This window comes from Convolutriloba macropyga, chromosome 3 (assembly GCF_964194025.1).
Source record: "Convolutriloba macropyga chromosome 3, txConMacr16.3, whole genome shotgun sequence".
NCBI lineage: Eukaryota > Metazoa > Xenacoelomorpha > Acoela > Convolutidae > Convolutriloba > Convolutriloba macropyga.
Window position 1 is genome coordinate 49865538 of NC_134470.1, and position 21022 is coordinate 49886559.

The window sequence follows — 21022 nt, forward strand, 5'->3', positions numbered from 1 at the left end:
GAACTCTTCACCCCATCTTTCGACGAGGATGACACATCCAACGTATTTCTGCTACAGTTCACAAACCCGGATTCAAAACTCTTAACCCCGGATGGATGTAGCAGTAGAAATACTGGACGTACTCCTCTATCCAATCAGAGACTGATAGGACACTTCTCTTTTATATAGAGAGAACACTGCTACTGTGTTCAGTCTATTAGTTAGATACACCATGTGTATACTCCAGACTCCGGTGCTGTACTTTATTACCACCGTAAAAATAGAAGTTTGTCTTCAGTGTTTTACAGAGTCGGTTAGTCTGAGAGATATAGGTAAGCCTACTTCGCGCGCAGAAATAAGTAGCCCTAGCTCTTTATACTTTAAGGCTGTCAAAGGAGCCCACATCCGGTCTGCCTTAGTTTCCCCCGTTGGTCATTTATGAAAATCAACAACAGAAGTAAATTATTAGTTTGGAAGAATGACTTTAGAAGCATCAAAATAACATCAATTTAAGAAGACTTCGAAAGCATCAAATAGCCTTCCGTTTGAAAACCCCTTGAAAATAGAGGTCATCATAAACAGAAGGCTTAGCTTAAATACACTTTATAACGCAAATCGCCGAAGAGCTCACGCTGTAGACGAGTCTAAAAATTGACATCACCCACGCAATTCAATGTGTGCTAATCAAAACACTAAAGAAATGACTTTTCATAGCAACTGCTCGTCAAAATTTGTAAAACAAAAAATGTACCTCAGACGAAAAATTAAGAGGTGCAAAATATATCTATGCTCTGGTCAACAAATCCGATTGACTGACAACTTCTTATCTTAATGCTCAAAATAACAAATGGCCAATAAAATCAGTTGAGTGGCACCATTGTCTTTTATGTGCGATCAGATTGCGCTTCCCTCTGGACTCTGTGACTTCGGTACGGTAGACTATTGGTAAGCCTGTTAAACAATTTTGTTCTACGGTAGCGTTTAACATCAAGCAATAACGGTTCGAGCAGAATTCAGCTTAAATTCCAGCAGAACAATTATTTTTTTTTAAATCGCAGCACTCACCTAAAGCGAGCAGTCGCAACCCAACCCCGTGGAGCACATCAATCATTCCAGCAACTCCAGCCCACTTTCCAAATGCGATCACTCTCTTTCCCTCTGAGGACATGCACTCGTAGTCTACCAGACGGATACTCTGAACAGATACCATTTAAGCTATATTTAACACTTATAAACTGCGGCGATTATCATATAAATAGCCGGAGTGAAACCATTTTAATTAAAAACAGGCAAGAAAACCAATCGACAGTGTTAAATTTTTCAATAGTCGAAATTCTGACTATTTGCTAAACAATTTTGCTCCGACGTGAAAAAAAAAATCGAAAACTTTCAGAAGATATTGAGCCCTGTTAAACTTCTCATGATGACCACCAATCAGAGTTTGTTTCCCATGCTTAAATCTCAAATGACAATTTTCTAAAGTTGAGTAAGTAACAAAGATTTAAAAAACTTATCCGAGGAAATGAAGACGAAAATCCCGCTTTAAAATAAGTAAATAACGTCATACATGCAAATCAGTTGCAGAGAAACAGCTGCTTTAAGCTTTTGAACAGTCATCAATTTACGGGACGCAAGTTTGATAGATAACGAACAAAGAGACTCGGTAATGTGCGTTCACACAATGTTCACACCCCGTTCATCCACAGTTTTAACTTGATTGTCTAGCAGTTGTTCAAAAATACACATACTTTTCAAAAATAAGCAGATGAGTCGATGCCACCCGCGATTGATGAGCCTAGCAGACAAGACAAACAAAATCAATTAAAAAACAAACGTTAATTACGACCAGAATTCGAACTAAACAGCATCAGAAAAATTGCACTTCTCTAGAAAATAGACCAGTCCTTAATGAGACTAGGCAACACGTCGACAAAAAAACAAATGGCGAAGTTTGAACACGTTTATTTTTATGAAAACAATTAACTTCAACATAAACATTAGCTATCAACTCAAATTATTAAAACGATTCTTGTTCACCATCAAAGGAAGACAGTGACACCTGTCATTATCCAGAATATTTCATACTACAAAAAAAAACGAGAGATACATCCCAAATCAAAAACTCGATTGAACTTTGGGAAAAAAGGGTTTCGGAGATGTCATTAATTTGGGTATGTGACCAGAAAACAAAAAACCAAACTCAAAAATGAGCAAATATCCAGAAACCCAACAATTTTTTATGAAAACTTGAAGTGTCAAAGACACAAAACCATTAATTTTTAACAAACGTCAAAAAATAAACTTTTTTCTGAAACAATGCTAAAAATTAGCAAAAAAAAAGATTGCAAAAATTTTAAAAAGTCACAAAAACAGTAAACTTTGAACTATATAAAAAACAGCTTCTAACTTCCCCGGAAGCGCATTGTAGCTGTCATTAGTTGAGATTAGGTCTTAAGATTAAAAGTTAACAACGCATACAGTCAGAATTCAAAATTCCAAAAACAAATGGATCAAAAACAGTGTTGAAGCCAACAACAGAAGCTATCAACTAAAAGATTTTGAGTGTTCAATGGGATATGTCATCAGATTATCTTCCAGGATGTCAACAATATGAAAACAAGATAACAATCGTTTCATTTTTTCAAAACAATTGATTTCAACATAGGTAAAACCTATATAATTAGCAATTGTATAACAATCAAAACCAACTATGAGAACTCGTAGTATCAAAGCCACGTAGTATTAACGCCTCGTAATATCCCAGACGGGCTACGAACGCACAATTTATTTACTACTATACTTTACCTAAAAGCATTTGCTTCAGGAATATTAGACATGCAAAACTTGAAGCACCAAAAAGACTATTCAGTCTTAAAAACTTATTATGTCTAATGTTGTCATGAATAATATTTCCTGATTATGATGTTAAGATCTGGTTTCGCGATGTGTTGAATGGATACAAAAAACGCGCTATGTTGAATGGAAACAAAAAGGATTGATGATGTGCATAAGATGTTCCAAGTGCGCTCATCTATATTTTTGACTTCATTATTTACCAAATGAGGAAGAAACCAAAAACTTTCAAAAACTCATATCTTCGAAAAAAAATCAATGTATGATTTTGAAAAATGGCTATAATTCAAAATAGCTAAACAGTTTAAAAGAACAGGCGACATTAGAGGGCCGATGAGACCTGCCATTATCAAGAGTACGAGACAAGACGAATAGGAAAATCAAATAACAACAAGATTAATTACGACCAAAAGTGAACCTCTATTAAAAAATACTTAAAACAACGTCAGAAAAGCATCAAATATAACTTAAATTAAGACAGCATGTTCTCCACTGGAAGCAAATCGAATCGGGACCTGTCCTCAATGAGACTAAGGAAAAAAGACTTCGAATTTAAAATATATGTTCACAATTTGAATACGATTAACGTAAATGAAAACCATTATCTGTCACCTGAGATCATTAACTAGTTTATTTTACAACTCCATAGGAATACATCGGGAACTGTCATTATCCAAAATATTTGATACGACTACAAAAAGAGCGACTGAATATCATACTTAGAGAAAAACGATTCCAAAGCTGTTAAAACTGTACACTCTCCAATAAAAAAAGATTAAATACGTTCAATTGCGCATTCTTTTGAGGACAATGGGAGCTGTTATTCAGGTAAAAATCTGACAAAGCAACAAAAAAGAACTTTTAAAAGGTTTAAATGTCCAAAATCATAGCCAGATTTCAGGAATAAATGCGAAATTGCTTGCGTGCCGTATAAAAACGAAAACAGATGCAGATATATAATGAATAAACTAATGGCGCCGCTCAAACAGATAGGAAAAAATGCAGCTATAAACTAATAAAGCTTAACACAGTTCATTCCGCAGATGCCATTTATTAGGGACCTTTATCACACATTTCAGTTGCTTTGACCCTAACTTAATTCAATTAAACTTTTAAATTTAAAAGAGTAAAAGTCATTTCATTGTTTCAGGTAACTAACGTATGATCAAAATCTAATCGCGCAAATGCCTAAAAACTTTTACTAGGGAGAGAGAGAGAGAGCCTAAAAACTTTTACTAGAGAGAGAGAGAGAGAGAGAGAGAGAGAGAGAGAGAGAGAGTGAGCGAAAGGACGTCACGCGCGCAAAAACCATAAGTGAGAGGAAGAATTGATTCAGAAACAAATATATTCAAGGACAAAATAGCAATTAGGTATCAACTGAAGGCATTATAGAAGTTCAATTACACAATTTAGGGAAGCCAACTGGATCTTCTGACAGTGAAAATGAATTATGAGACCGCAAAAAAGAACGAACAAATGCGGAAAAAACGCGGGTCAAAGCCATAGAGCTATGGAATTTTCTCAGAAAATATACATGACCATTGAGCCTCATTTTCACGTCAATATACGCTCACAATAATTGCCGTTGAATAGGAAACAACTCTGTTCTGCAACTAATAGAGGAGAAAAAAGGAAACTTGCAAAAGAATTTTTAAAAATAGCCCCAATAGAATCGGAATAAATTTCGGTTGTCAAAAAGCACAATGAGACCAAAAACAGCATTGATAATTCTCATTTAACAATAAACAGTTTTTTTACAAAAGTTCGCAAAATACGATTTGGGAACTCAAATTTCAAAAAAAAATGATGCACTTTGGATAAAGTTAGTTTTAAGTTGCCAAAAAATCAGTGAAAATCTTATTCTAGAACTCTCGTATACAAAGCGGAAGCAAAACAAGTGCTCTTCTGAGTTTACTCAAAAGTGTGTCAGCAGTTTTTAGACCTCCAATTTTGGCAATTTGAAAAAAATTGTTCAAGACGCTTGTAGTGCAATTTTTTTTTAAAAATGAATTTTAAAATTAGCAACAATTTTACGTATAATTGCAGGACTAAATACCCAATAACCCTCGTCTTTGTTTAAAAACGGAATCCATCGGCCAAAATTGACTAGAAAAATCCAGTTGAGCATATAGTGCCCCCCCCCCCCCTAAGAGCCCAGGAAAGGAAAAACGTAGCCTGTAGATTGCCTGAAAATAGCCACGATAGCCGCTTGTGGCCTTCCATGAATTGAAACAACTAAAGAAACAAGACAGTCAGATTGACCAAAAGTCCCTTAGTAGACCACTAGATTTTTTGGGTTAGATATTTACTGTCATTTTTATGATACACATTTGGTCTATAAGAAAAAAAAGCCTTAGAGCTTTTTCAAAATTGATTTTCGAAATCAAAAGCTCAAGACTAATACTCAAAAAAATAACCGCAAGAAAAAAAAAGTTTCACTCTCCAGAAGGACGATACAACCTGCGTTTCCTGTTATTACGCTACAAATTGACAGAATTTAGAAATAAGCGACAATTTTCAAAAGTTAACTGAGATTTTCTTAAAACAAATATATTCAAGGACAAAATAGCAATTAGGTATCAACTGAAAGCATTATAGAAGTTCAATTATACAATTTAGGGAAGCCAACTGGATCTTCTGACAGTGAAAATGAATTATGAGACTGCAAAAAAGAACGAACAAATGCGGGTAAAACGCGGGTCAAAGCCATGAAAATTTCACTGAAAATACACATGATAACTGAGCCTCAATTTCACGTCAATATACGCTTACAATAATTGACGTTGAATAGGAAACAACTCTGTTCTGCAACTAATAGAGGAAAAAATAGGAAAAAAACTTGCAAAACAATTTTTAAAAAATAGCCCCAATAGAATTGGAATAAATTTCGGTTGTCAAAAAGCACGATGAGACCAAAAACAGCATTGATAATTCTCATTTACCAATAATCGGTTTTTTTTTTACAAAAGTTCGCAAAATTCAAAAAAAATGATGCACTTTGGATAATGTTAGTTTTAAGTTGGCAAAAAATCAGTGAAAATCTTATTCTAGAACTCTCGTATACAAAGCGGAAGCAAAACAAGTGCTCTTCTGAGTTTACTCAAAATTGTGTCAGCAGTTTTTAGGCCTCCAATTTTGGCAAATTGAAAAAATTGGGCTCAAGAAGCTTGTAGTGCGATTTTTTTAAAAAATGAATTTTAAAATTAGCAAAAATTTTACGTATAATTGCAGGACCAAATACCCAATAACCCTCGTCTTTGTTTATAGACGGAATCCATCGGCCAGAATTGACTAAAAAAATCCAGTTGAGCATATAGTGCCCACCCTAAGAGCCCAGAAAGGAATAACGTAGCCGTTAGATTGCCTGAAAACAGCCACGATAGCCGCTTGTGGCCTTCCATGAATTGAAACAACTAAAGAAACAAGATAGTCAGATTGCCCAAAAGTCCCTTAGTATACCACTAGATTTTTTGGGTTAGATATTTACTGTCATTTTTATGATACACATTCGGTCTATAAGGAAAAGCCCTAAGTTTTTTCAGAATTTATTTTCGAAATCAAAAGCTCAAGACTAATACTCAAGAATTAAGGCATATAAATTTAGCACTACTTAGATGTACACTATTAACCTTTAACTAGTAAATGTTCATAAAATAAGGTCCCATAAATGAGTTCAGAAGTCATTTTTTGAGTGAGGCAAGTCACGCAATCGACCTAAAAGCAGAAATGACGTCACACAGACAAATTTTAACTGCAAAGCAGAAGTCACTGAAGTCATTGAAAAAGTCGGGGTAAGACGAAACAAAAATCTGTTAGACGAAGTAAAAATAAATAGGAGCACAATAATAGCCGCCTGGAATTGCTGACGCGGCTATTAAAAATGAAATTATAGTCCAAAGAATTGAATAAACTAATCGCCTTACTTTCCAGCAAAAAAGAGCCTAAATTATAGTCCAAACAGCTGAATAAATTAATTTCCTTGCTGTCCAGCTTATTAGAAAGAACAGAATATGTAACCAAAAGCGCCAATCCATGCAACACTAAAAAATTGGAAAACAGAAAAGCTCAAAACATATCCGTTTTCAGAAAACTATCTATGTCGAAGTTATCAAAACAAAGCAACGTTTGCATCACGCTTTAAGAAAACCAGCAGGCGTACATAAACAGAAAACAAGAAATGATTCTGTGTCAATTAAAAAACGCAACTCCAATTTGAAATCTGCAACCAAAAAATATTCGTTGCCAGGAAACGTGCAGTGTACTTTATTCATATCATTCAAGGACCAAGTAACAAAATGAGACACAAATCTATCAAACTCCAGCAAAGATCCAAATAAAATTAACCGCAAACAAACGTTATTAAACCTCATGAGACAAAGTATTCAGGCAAAAGATCTAATAAAAAGATAAAACAAAACATTCAAGCAAAATTCAACAACCACTAGCATTTGAACAATGATTAAATTCATCAAATAAAATACAATCCAAAGAATCAAATGAAAATGATCCCAAAAAGGTCAAAAAATAACTCAGTTAAAATTATTGATGATTGAAATTCATGCCATTCAGGCGATTTGAATATGCCAAGAGGATATCAATCTTCGCTGATCATGAGAGTTCTACAGGTAAAGACATTGATTCTTGCATTAATCATTAAGCTGAGTCGTGCATCATTGCTATGTAGACCATCCGTAAAACGATAATTTTCCCTCCAATTACGTTGAAAGCTAGCACATGTTTTATTAGGGTGGTGAGTTCACACGGTGTGTATAGGAAAAAATAGCATTTGATCATCCCTTTTGAACTGACCTTGTGAAGCATTTCATCCAACATGGGCATATTGGCCTCTTGAGCCTTGATGGTGTGAGAAAAGAAGATGTAAGTTCTGTTAGGGATTAGCTTCTCAAGTGGCACCTGTTTCACACCCACAATCAATCTGGCAGCAGAAAGATCCTCCTGCACAATTGCACCCGCCAGCTCATACTCCTGTAATTTCACAATCAAACAAAATCAACACATTCCAAAAATTTTTTATTCAAATATAAGGGAAAAAATGATTTAAATTTATTGTTCTGATGTAAATGGATTGTGCATGATATTTCAAAGTATGGTGTTAGAACACCACAACTCAACTTCTTGTCTATTGCAATTGTCTTTACTCTAAGTTGGAAAACAAAACAAGGAAATAAATATTTTTTTTTTATCGAAATAGGCAAAAGGTCTGAGAAAATCAATTTCAAAATCATTGTTCACAACATCTCTGGGTATGGCCTTGATGAGAAAACTCAGCTATATCCAAAACATAGCTAAAAGATCGGCAACAGAGATAATACATTTTCTCAGTTTTCAAATTCTTGGTCTAGAGAAATGATTGGAAAGAAACTTCCAAAACGAAGTTGACACCATTTCTGCCAAACTGCAATAAAGATACTATAGCAATTTTATTAGATCTTTCAAAATTATTCATTTTAATCTCGCAAGAGTCTTACGCAATTTCATAACTATGTTCAAATTGTGTCTTGAAAACCGATAAAACTAAACGGTACATTTTTCTGAAGCCACAATTATTAATCATGGACTACCTCAAAAAACCGCTTTAGGGGTCTTAATTTTCTATGCTTGTTTTCCGAGATCAATGATCCAAAAGCAGAGGTGACTCAATTTGCCGACGATACATGTTGTTTTCTGCCAGTCAGAAAAATTATTTGCACCAAAGTTAGACACATTTGTACAAAACCGAAAAGTATATGGAAAAACAATCCAACTTTGAACTCCTCCAATAAAACAAATTTGACAAACAATTCTTTGTCAACAAAGTCTTTTCAATGACATATAAGCAAAACTTAAAAGAAATTCTGTAGATATCTGGGAATACAAATTGACAGAACCTTGTTTTTGGCATTCAGCTGAAAAGTATGTCTTTTGCAATTGGGTTGTCTTTTGCAGCTTAAAATTCATCGGCAAAAATTTCAACTTTTTAACCGACAACGTAATTGGGAATTAAAGCAATGTTCTCCGCGAAAAAAAACCATTAAAACGTCAGATCTTCTAATAGAGACACAGCTACGTCCCGCAGGGCTTTCAACAACAAAGATATCAATGCGAAGAAATCGTTATGCTTTGTTTCACCAAAACAATCTTTTTTTCACTTAATTTAAGTGGTCAGTTCAAACAAAATCAGACAATTGGGATCTCTCTGATGCAGAATACGAGGTGTCTCTCTGAGATCTCATGTTTTAATGACTTTTTTGGCAGAAAACATTGCTTTAGTCCCATATTACGTTGTCGATTGAAACGTTGAAATTTTTGCCGCTGGATCTTAAGCTCCAAAGACATCCCCTAGAACTAAGGATTTAAAAAGAAGAGTTCTCGTGGTAAAAGAAATTTAAGTTCAATTTTTCTGAAGCCACAATTATTAATCATGGACTACCTCAAAAAACCGCTTTAGGGGTCTTAATTTTCTATGCTTGTTTTCCGAGATCAATGATCCAAAAGCAGAGGTGACTCAATTTGCCGACGATACATGTTGTTTTCTGCCAGTCAGAAAAATTATTTGCACCAAAGTTAGACACATTTGTACAAAACCGAAAAGTATATGGAAAAACAATCCAACTTTGAACTCCTCCAATAAAACAAATTTGACAAACAATTCTTTGTCAACAAAGTCTTTTCAATGACATATAAGCAAAACTTAAAAGAAATTCTGTAGATATCTGGGAATACAAATTGACAGAACCTTGTTTTTGGCATTCAGCTGAAAAGTATGTCTTTTGCAATTGGGTTGTCTTTTGCAGCTTAAAATTCATCGGCAAAAATTTCAACTTTTTAACCGACAACGTAATTGGGAATTAAAGCAATGTTCTCCGCGAAAAAAACCATTAAAACGTCAGATCTTCTAATAGAGACACAGCTACGTCCCGCAGGGCTTTCAACAACAAAGATATCAATGCGAAGAAATCGTTATGCTTTGTTTCACCAAAACAATCTTTTTTTCACTTAATTTAAGTGGTCAGTTCAAACAAAATCAGACAATTGGGATCTCTCTGATGCAGAATACGAGGTGTCTCTCTGAGATCTCATGTTTTAATGACTTTTTTGGCAGAAAACATTGCTTTAGTCCCATATTACGTTGTCGATTGAAACGTTGAAATTTTTGCCGCTGGATCTTAAGCTCCAAAGACATCCCCTAGAACTAAGGATTTAAAAAGAAGAGTTCTCGTGGTAAAAGAAATTTAAGTTCAAAATTAAACAATAGAAAAACAAGCTTCGGCATACACTCAGTGTTTCATAAGAGTATACGAAAATTCAACCAATTGCCACAGTATAATCGGTTGGCAAGGAAAGCTTAATAAGAAACAACTGAAGAGTTACTTGCAACTTCAGGATGCAAAAACTGTTGAGGTGGGATAGTATTTTTTAAGATATAAAACATGATATTGATGTTCTAATAGATTATGATTCCTAATTAGCAACAAAGACTAAAACTAAATTAATGTTGTATTATTTTTAAAAGATGTAATCATTGTTTTTAATTTAATATTTAATTTACATGTTTCGAAATAGTTGACTCTGACAATACACAAGCCATTTTACAAAAGATGTAGACAAAGTCATCCGTTGGACAACAAACGCAAACTAAAAACTACTTGAATATGTTGAAATTTAAGAACTTCTTGCTGAAGGGCCAAAATGACCAGGCTAAGAACTTTGAGCAGAACAGAATCAGGTTTAAAAGGTCAAATCGATAAAAAATTGTGGTGTAGTTTTTGTATAACCTTTCACAAGCTTGCCAACATATATGTTCATTCAGACTCAAAACTATGTTTGTATAAATTTCAGACGACATGAGACTACAGGGCCTGGAGAACGTTAATAGACATGTTTCAAACAAAATATGACTATTGGGATATCTCTAAGGCAGAATTCTAGGTTCTCTACCTAGTATTACAGTTCGGTGTGAAACGCTTGACTCAGACCTCATTATTTCCATCAATATGATAGTTAAACATTTTTCATTCAAAGTAATTTCTAGAAGATACTCTCCATAGGAAACAGTTAGTTTTTGATGGGGAAGCAAATCAACAGCAATGTGAGGAAACATTTTTTTATTCTAAAAGCGAAGGAAAACAAGCACCTTCTCTTTGCCAAAAGTGATATTGGTAAGCCTCTTGTCAGTCCGATACAATTTGGAAGAGTTAACAGAGTTTGTGGAGGCAAAAGTATTAAAGAAAATCAGATATGACTGCAATTCAACATTTAAATCCATTCAGGTGAAACAGTGAGTGAAGTGACTTATCTAAAACGAATAACGTGATCAAACGGTAAACCGAATTAAACGTACAATTCAAACACTTTTTATTGACTTGAAGAGTTAACAGAGTTCGTGTAGGCAAAAGCCTTACAGAAAATCAGATATGATTGCAACTCAACATTTTGGGATCAGAAAGAGGTCTTGGTTTATGAAAGAGGAACCTCACCACACACGTCTGATTAAATCATAACCAACATAGCCGGCAGACGCCATTGACGCGCCTGATGCACATCGGGATTGAAAAAGAAAAAAGAGAACAAATTGACCGATTTTTTGTTTTTCTTTCAGTGTCAAGAAGTGTTCTAAACTAGCGTGCAGTTTCAGTTAGATTCTAAAACTACTTAATTCAGCTTCTAAACTGAAAGCTAATAAGCTTAATACCAATGTCAGCTAGCAAACACTCAAAGTTTGATAACCCAATGTACTATGACTTAATGACCGGGCTTTATCGGTCTCTCCCGCCTCTTTTGATTTTGATCTTTCGACTTTGACCGTATTCACTACATTGTGTAATTCAATGCGTGAAAGAATTTAAAATCCATTCAGTTGAAACAGTGAGTGGAGTAAATCAGAAGTCAAACGTCGAAATCGTGACTCATGTAAAACGAAAAACGTGATCAAACAGTAAAGCGAAAAAAAACATAGCAGGACAAGTCCTGACGTACAATTTAAAGACTTTTATTGACTAAACAAAACTAGACCTAGAACGGAATAAGAGTGAATTGGGAAAACCATTTCCAAAAACAAATCAGATCACAAAAATTTAAAAACAAAACTGAAAATCAATGTCAAAAGCTGCATGTGAACAAAAAAACCACTAGCGAGAAAGAGAAATTTGGTTCAAACAAAAAACTAGGCCTAGAATGAACTATGAATAGATTGGAAAAACAATTTAGTTTTCTCACCCTTTTTTAAAATTAGAGAGAAAAAATTTCACGCCACAAAACCACTTGCGTTTTCGTTTCGGCATGACCAAAATCACTGCTCCAATTTGACTTCAAAAATCACGAAAAAGTGTGAACAGATCTTAAAAAAAGACAGCGCTCCAAAACTATTCATATTCGTTGAACTGTAAAAGGAGAGCGCCTAAATAATAGCCGTTGAGAGGCTGACGCAGGCTATTAATAATTTTCATTGCAAATGAATCCAGACGACCGTATTAATGAATAGACAGTATTCTTTAAGTGAGTTTGCGCTCTGCCATTGGCGCTCCAGTTAGTCCAGATAATGAAGTTGTAAATTGACTACGTTTCAGCGCTGTCCAACCAATGTTTTAATTTGGCCCTCTGCTGATTTTTATTACCCACGGTACATTATGTGTTGTGATGTAGCACGTTACTATGTAAAAATATGGCACTTGGGCCCAGGGGCGTAACTAAGCTGTGGGGAGGGAAAGAGCGAAACAAAAGAGATCCTAAAAAATTATTCACAAAAGCCTTTACAAGTTGCAACGCGTCTTAACAATTGTTCTGAAGAAAACATGTTATACATTCTCTGTTCAATTAAAGATTACCCACGTGACTGACAACACACAAAAGTACAGATAAGACAAACGCAAACAAATAAAAAACCTGTCGAAAATAACAAAAAAATTTTGTTTAAATTCAAAGAAACTTCCATCAAACATCCAAATTGCTCCTTTTAGCAACAAAACCCACATCACAGGTAAAGATAAGCAATTTTACCAAAAAAAAACGATTTCAAAAAGCACCATATGGAAGACAATAGGTAGAAAATCTCAAAAATAGCCGGCAGAATGCCAAAAAATAGCCACGAGACCTACTTGACCTTCATTGGAATTGGAAAAATCAAAGGATAAAGATGGAATAAAATGATTACTCGTTCTTTTCAACAATTCTAAGGATTAGATTGGGAGTGTAGTTGTTATATGACACATGTAGGAAAAACCACTAAATTAACTGAGCTCTTAAAATTAGATGTTCGAGATGAAAAGTTCAAAACCTAACCCGTAAAATTAGACAAGACCGGATGCACTATATTGATCTTCAATTAGTAAAAGCCATTAAATTTTAAAGTTAATTGAGTGAGCGCAGAAGTAATTTTTTCGAGTGTAGTGAGTCAATAACTTTCAAATAATTGCCCTAAAAGCCGACGCCAAATAGTAACAAATGAAAATAAAGATGTCAAAAGGTCGCAAGACTCGTCGATGGGACAGACAAAAGTTAGTCCTATCAACACATTTTCTGAATCAAAAACGATATAAAATGATCAGAAAAAAGGTTGAAACGGTAACCGTCTAACGTCGGGCGAAAAGCCCTCAACCGACCGTGCCGAGAGGTTGGCTTCGGTAGTAGCCAGCTGGAGCATTAGGGGGCGTGACCTCTTGTGTGTGTGGGGGGGGGGGTTGACAAGCGATGGGGGTAGGATTGCAAAGGCTAGATGAGAGGGGATTCAAATCGACAGGAGGAGGAGGGTGGACAATGGGAGTGTGAGGGGCGAAATGGTCGGGGCTTGGATGGTGGGGTGGGGGTGACTGAGTGGGTCAAACTTTTAAGATTAAGACCTCCCATCACACCATGAAACTCTATCCTCGAAACAGTTTTAGTGAATCGCGTTCTTAGAGTATAGGAAAGCCTGTAAGGCATAGGACTCTAAGCGATCTTAATGCCCTCCAAGCGCTACCTGTTTTTTTCCATTTTTGAGAACGAAAAGTCAAATGGGTCATATTAAAAATGGGTCAAGCAAAAAATTGCATAAAAACCAGAGGACTAATATAATTGCTACAAACTTCGTTTGAGAGCAGTTAATCACTAGAGGGGCTAACTGCAACCAGAAAACACCTCGTAAACAATGAAAGCTTGACGTCAAACATTAAGTTTTTAAAATGCTCAAAAGTGATCCCAGAAGTCCAGTTTCATGTTACCTCGTGTGAGAAAAACCATTCTCGCCGAAAAACAGGAGTTGAAAAATGAAAAACGCTTTCAAAATGCCGGACTTGAAAAAATTCACTCGCATTGCGAATGTTTTTGAAACCTACGTTTAAAGCTTTCTACCAGAATGAAAATTATTATGAGATCAATAATAGCCATATTACCATTTGGAGGCTATTCATAACATTCAAAAAATGAAACCAATTTCTGCGCGCTTTTCATTTGAGCTTCAGTAGTATATGAGTAGCCATATGAGTTTAGCTACTCAAAAAATTTTAATGAGAGAGCAATCAAGAAGTCAAGCGTTATAAATGTCACCCGAAAAATCAAATCGGTCAAGCGAACATTTTGCATTAAGAGGCAAACGACTAAAATGATTGCTTCGAGCTTCAATTTGTTGCAATATTCTTCAAGTGCTTAGCTGCAAGCTGTATTTTTTTTTGAAAATTTTGAATATTGTAGGCGAGCAACTAAACTAAAAACAGGCAAAAACATGCAGCTAATCACCGATTATCGCAATAAAATCAAAAATTGAGATCCGGGTATTTCAGTCAAATGAACACGAAGCGTTCCTGAAGAAGGCAACTCATGCAATAGCTCGCGTTCTCTCACCCGTTGAGTGAATGCTCTTCTGTTTGATGGTTGGATAAGAACTTTGTACCCATCTCGTGTGAGTTGTCTCACTTGTTTGGGCGCAAGGGGAGCCCTTCTCTCCCATTGCATACCATCTTCACGTCTTATTGCTGCAAAAAGAGAAATATATGATACATGTGATCAGTTTGTCATATTTTGTGATTCATTGAACTTCCCAGCAACCTTGTCGTTTTCAAATGTCACCAATGTTGTTTTGTAGTTTCATCTTGCAAAGGCAGCCGCAAATATTTTTTATGAATAAAGCAACGAACATCGTTAAAAAATTTGAATTACGGTCTAGCAAAAAAACAAAGACTCTCAGGATTTCAATAGTAAATGAATCAATAACGGTTCCTTTATTTGATGCGAGAATTTTCAGGGTGCAAAAGGTGGGTCTTCAACTCCTCAAACCCTGCATAGCACAGTTGTTAAACCCTGCCACTACAAGTTGTTAAGCTTCGCAGCAACTATTGTGAGAACAGCCTTGAATAAAGCATCCTGTTTATCAAAATACCCAGTGTCAAGACAATTTAACCCTATAACAGGATTTACTGTATCCAAGGCGCCAAAACTGACTCTAAAGTTCCATTAATTGTTTATATCTGGCACTTTAGGCTACAATCCGACATATTACCTAGTGTTTTAGGTTCAGGAATGGCAGATGTGCTGTTCAAACGTCGGCAAAACACTCCAATCTGTCTGCTGATGTCACTGTCTGTTTTGTAACACAAAGATCGCCATCTTAACGGCCTCATGCCACCTGCACATCTCAACAGTTTTGTCATCAAATGATCTGAAAACAGACACCGATCTTTGCACTTGTTCCAGAGGCTTATACATAAAACTTTAAAAATTTAATCCTGCGCATTAAAGTTCGACGAATCAACTCTAAAGATTTGCAAACGAACCAGATATTCATCAAAAAAATTATTCATAGTCCCTGTAACGTTAGAGATTTGAAAACAAATTGGAGTTGCACTTGACTAAAATTATCGAAAGGCGATGTAAAGTCTCTTTGGGGAAAAAACAAAATTTCAACTCAAAGTTATTTCACCTCTGCTCTAATAAAAGCGTAAATTGTCCAGGAAAACGGAGGCAGTTCGAAATAACGACAATATTTGACAATCTTGTTCGACGTTCCTTTAGGCTTTCACCAAACTTCCATAGTTGTCTTTATCAACTTCGACTACAAAACTCAGATATTACGAGACTCTTTTATTTCGTCAAGTAATAAAAAAAGGGGAGCGCAAAGGAAGCCGATAGGCAAGCAAGCCGACAGAAAAGCAAGCCGAAAGTTATGTAACAGTTATGTAATCTATCAGAAATAATACATTGTTAGCCGTTGCAATCAATAATGCGCGTAGTATTATAAGGCATAATGTATTCCGATGCACTAAAGAAACAAAAATACGTCAATTTTTAGACATCTAGTGGGTACGGGCCTTAGCGGACCGCTGTCCATGGCCATGCCTCTCATCCGCTGTGGGATGTAATCCGGAAACCGCGGGCCGGTTATCGCGGCGAAGCCGCGATGCGCGCCCACCGGCACGCCAGGGGCAACTTAAAATACGGGTATCCGAAAATTTTTCGGCTTACTTGACCTCATTTTCAAAATTTAGCTTGCTTGCCTATCGGCTTGCTTGACCACCACCTAAAAAATGCAATAATACTCCTTTAAAAAAACAATTAATTCACTATGCATTGGCGATTATGTACAGTTATTAACGTACGCCCAATTTATTAAAACTCCGTCCAGATTAAAAGTTTGTTCGCAGATTTTTGACATAACAATCACCCTTTAGGTGACCTAAAAATGAATTAACTCTAATTGACAGAGAAAAAGAATTAAAAAAATATGGAAAGAACGCATTCTTTTTATGGGGATGAAGGGGATGAAAACATCAGTTCCAATTTGATACGTTAATGTTTTGCCAGACTTGGGTTGTAATTAAGTTACTGCCATTGCCCCTTTTTAAATTTCAAAGGAGAATAACACGTCAGAACTGCGATAAAAAATAATAGCAAGGTTTATGATAACCGACAAACGTAAATAGGCCAGACCCAGTTATATACCTGAATGGTAAAAAATGTCTATTGGAATTTCTTTAAAATTTGTCATGAATGAATGCATGCACACCCAAATTTTGTGATATTTTGAAAGATCTTATCTAACTTACTTATGAGAACACATTTTTCGAAAAGGGGAAATTTCAAATGGACGACATCCGAAATTTTGTATCAAATGAACAAATAATTATTACCTGCCCTGATTGAAAACAACATCAATATGCTCTGATAATTTAGTCCTAGTTGAAGGGCTGGTGGGGGTGCGTCGCGACTTCGCCCCGATAACAGGCCCAATGTTTCCGGATTATATCCCAGAGCGCATGAGAGGCATGGCCACGGACAGCGCTCCGCAATTGTACGCATAGGATGTTTAGCGAGGATTAATATTGAGAATGAATGCAATTCTCGTCCAGTTGAAACAAAATTCAGTTTCGTCTTTACTATCTTTTCTTTATATAAACCGAAAATAAACCACATAATTGACCAAAAAGGAAATGAGGAGAGAAAGACGTTTGTTTATTAGACTCTGTAAAAGTTAATATCAATACTTTATGTTTGGATTAAAAGAAAAACATAAAAAGTGTGACTTCGGCGACAGCGGAAGAACGATTGCACTCTTTTCTTGAAACTTTGCAACAATTGCCATCTCCTGCAAAAGGAGGAGCTATTCTTGAACCGAAATTAAGCGAACAATTTATTAACCAATCAGAGGCGACTAACAAGGAGGCTCGTTAATGTGCGTTTGCACAAGAAATTCCGCCCCGAGCTGATACACAATTTCGACTTAATATTCAACCAAATGAAGAGAAAACCAAAAATAGATGTTTAAAAAAGTCGTTTCACACCCAAAAGAGATTTAAAAAATCGTTTCACACCCAAACTACTGATTGAATAAAATAATGCCATGCCTCATTACAGCGCTCAAAAGATCTGGCCGTAAAAAGACTACGAGAAAAAAAAAGCAAAACCAAAAAATTAACGGCAAAAACTTAAAAGCACCTGGTAAACATAGTCATAATGCAATCAGATAAAACCTTAACTGCACAATATTTCTTTTATCTTAACTATACAGCAGATGGAACTTTTCCTTAATGAGACTAGGTACAAAGCAAAAACAAAAAAATGCTGCGAAATTCAAAAATCTATCAACATTTTTTAAACCAAATAATTTCGAACGTCTTGAAAAACATTAGCTCGAAAAATTTACTAAAAAGTCATTACGAAATTGATAGGACCTGTCTGTAGTTAGAATAAGCTATAGAAACGGACTAAAGATGCAGAAAAACTCAAGAATTTAAAAACAATCTGCGAAAACAAAAATAACTGAAGCCATTAAAATCATTAGCTATTATCTTAAAATCGTTTTTTTTATTTCAATTGTTATCGGTACTAAATGAGCTTAAAATTATACTGAACGACTAAATAAGTTCACTTCGGCCTCATTTGAAAATAATTGATCTCTGTTATAACGCGAATGTGGTAAAAGAAGAGAAAAAAACACAAATATTGACGACTCAAAAAACATTTATGAAAACGCATATTGTCCCGCAAACAAAACATCATTTACGACATAATATCAATAGATAGTCTATTTTTTGAATTACAAGGAGTTCGATGGGACCCTCAATGATGAGAATAAGTTACAAGTTGACGAAAAGAACAACAAAAAATATACAAAAAACTAAACAAATAAAAAACGAAAAAATAAATTTGAAAACGAATAAAACAATGAACTTTAAGACTAATCGCTATGAACCGACTGCAAAGAGTAATATCATTCATTAAATCCTCAATTAGAAGCTTATGAGACCTCTTAGCATTTTACGACTACAAAGAATAAATAACAGCGGAAACAGCAAATTCTGAAAAAAATGAGAAAATGTCGAAGCCATTAAAAATGAATTTTTCAGTAGAAACTCTTCCATTTCAATTAAATTTCTAACAAAAATAGGATTCTTCTTTTTTTACTATAAGACTTCAAATAATCGACAAATATAAACAAACATTTTAAAACCACGAAATCTTTCAGAAAATCCGTAGTATCAACGACATTGAATTCAATAGCTTTCAATGTAGGACAACAAATACTCTACGTTAAGCCTCAATGGGATGAAAATGCTGTTTGTCGTCGAATAGTCATCAATAAGACATCAGAATAAGTCTTATGACTATGAAAACAATAACAAATACAGGCAAAAAACAAAAATTCATTATAAAATTGAGAGAAAAAATTGTCAAAGCCATTTAACCCACAAGCTTTTCTATGAAAACACTATCCATGATTCTTTTAACGCCTTCTCTGAGCCAATGGGAAATATCACTATTATGATAATGTGATAAGATTCCAAAAGGAAACAAAAATACGAAAAAAAACAATCAACAACTAAAAAAAATTATGAAAAATCGTCGCATCGAAGTCATAAAACCAATAATTGAAGATAAAATAACTAACCAGATTAATTTTGCTTGCAGTTCACAAAAATAAGTTTTAGATCGGCTATTGTGCATTATTTTTTTTCGAAAAACATTGGCTGTCCACTCAAAGCACTAGATAGGTTCACTTAAAGCTCATTAGGAAGTTTATCGCATTTTTATGTCAACAATTCTATGGCATAGGACTTCAAAAATTCAGTAAAATATCAAACAGAAAATCAAAAATTCATTAAAAATTACGAACACTGGGAGTCAAAGCCAAACAAATATGATCGATTCCTTGAAAGCTAATTTTCTGTTCATTGGACATCATTGGACTATAAATCAAGTTTGACATTAATGGAATCTCGATATGAGAGGTGACTATTCTCTCAGTGACTTAAAAAAAAAAACAAAAGTAATCACTTTTCTAAAAAAAACAGATCTCAAATAGAATTTGAATTTTTTTATAGTAAATTTTGCTCTGAAACCAGAACTAGTCGTTTTAATCGCCTTTGGTCTATTAGGAACACCAAATTGGTGAATTTTGTAGCGTGAAAGGTAATTTTGAATTAAAATTTTTATATAAAAATGTTAATTCGAACAAAAATTACGCTAAAAGTGAACAAAAGTGAACTAAATATCCCGTGTTCACATGAAACTTTAAACCTCGATAACTCCTCGAAAAAAGCGAAACTCAAAAAAAAACTTTCAAATTTTGGATTCTACACTGGACGAGCTTTTTCATGATAGCACTTACATTTGTCTACCATGAATGTATCGATCGGCTAAAACTGTCTCGAACAAAAAAACCCATTTTGCGTATATAGTTCACCCCACAAGTGGGGGTCGTAACGATAACTTTCCACGTACACGCATACTATGTTAAAAAGAACGAAACAAAAAAAGCAACGCTATGGGGAGATGCCATAGTGCAGATGCCATACCCCCAAGTGCAGATGACATACTTCATCCCCCCACTAAACTCTGGTCTATCCCATCCCCCCCAATAGGGAAGACCCCTAATTCGATATTGTATTTTTTGTTTTCCATTTATAATGGACATAAGCATCAAAACGTCATGCAACTCAATATACAATGAGAGGAGATCCAGTTTTCTGCTACTTTACAAAGCGAAAACAACTCTGGGGGACGGTTGGCGCGCTTCGCCGCCATGACCGACCCAAAATTTCCGGATTACCTCCCACAGCGCATGAGAGGCATGGCCGTGACCACTTGCGCTTAAACTGATAATCGGCTATCAATACTGTAGGCCAAGTAATGTTGTGGTAATAGCACAGAATGGGACAATTCTCTTCAAGGTACCAAATTACGGGGGTAATTGTTGAAAACATTCCTTTTTTGGGTCCTTTCAACAATTAATTAAGAAAATATCCAGCTGTTATTCCCCTTTTCTTTAAGAAAAAGACGACATAAAGGTGGAAACAATGATTCAACTGCCACAAAAACAGTTTTTTTTCAGCTGAATGTATCTATTTCTTGGTATGTCGTTTCCAAGTAGTACCAATAGTATAATGTTGTACAAATCGGTTGTTCTACAAAAAAATCTGATCTTGCTTTCTTGAGTTCACTTCTTCCGACCTGCTGTCTCGGCTAATTACAATTCTTGGATCTTTTCCCCCTAGCAAAGAGGGCGTATATTATTTGTGCCCCCCCCCCCCCCCCCAAGTGCAGATGCCATACTTCAAAATAATGATATACGGTGCAATGGCACATGCTCTGTAACGGTGGGGGGGGGGGGGGGGAGGTCACAAGGGGATCAAAACGTACTGGGCTGTACAAATGGAAAATATTCATTTTTCGTAAGTGTCACTAAACTCTGGTCTTTCCCATTCCCCACACCCCCCCCCCAATA

At 35.3% G+C, this 21022-nt stretch overlaps 1 protein-coding gene across 1 annotated transcript in view; it reads right to left on the reverse strand.

Moving 5' to 3' along the window:
• Window positions 1-15456, reverse strand: part of LOC142336255 (alpha-aminoadipic semialdehyde synthase, mitochondrial-like) — a 127271-nt gene extending 111815 nt beyond the window's left edge. The window contains exons 1-4 of the mRNA XM_075384946.1: window positions 15302-15456; window positions 14647-14777; window positions 7642-7818; window positions 1045-1174 (exon numbers count right to left, since the gene is read on the reverse strand). Of these exons, the coding sequence (XP_075241061.1) occupies window positions 1045-1174; window positions 7642-7818; window positions 14647-14777; window positions 15302-15452 (589 nt within the window). The 5' untranslated portion in view covers window positions 15453-15456. The remainder of the gene's footprint in view (window positions 1-1044; window positions 1175-7641; window positions 7819-14646; window positions 14778-15301) is intronic.
• Between the last annotated feature and the right edge of the window lie 5566 nt (window positions 15457-21022).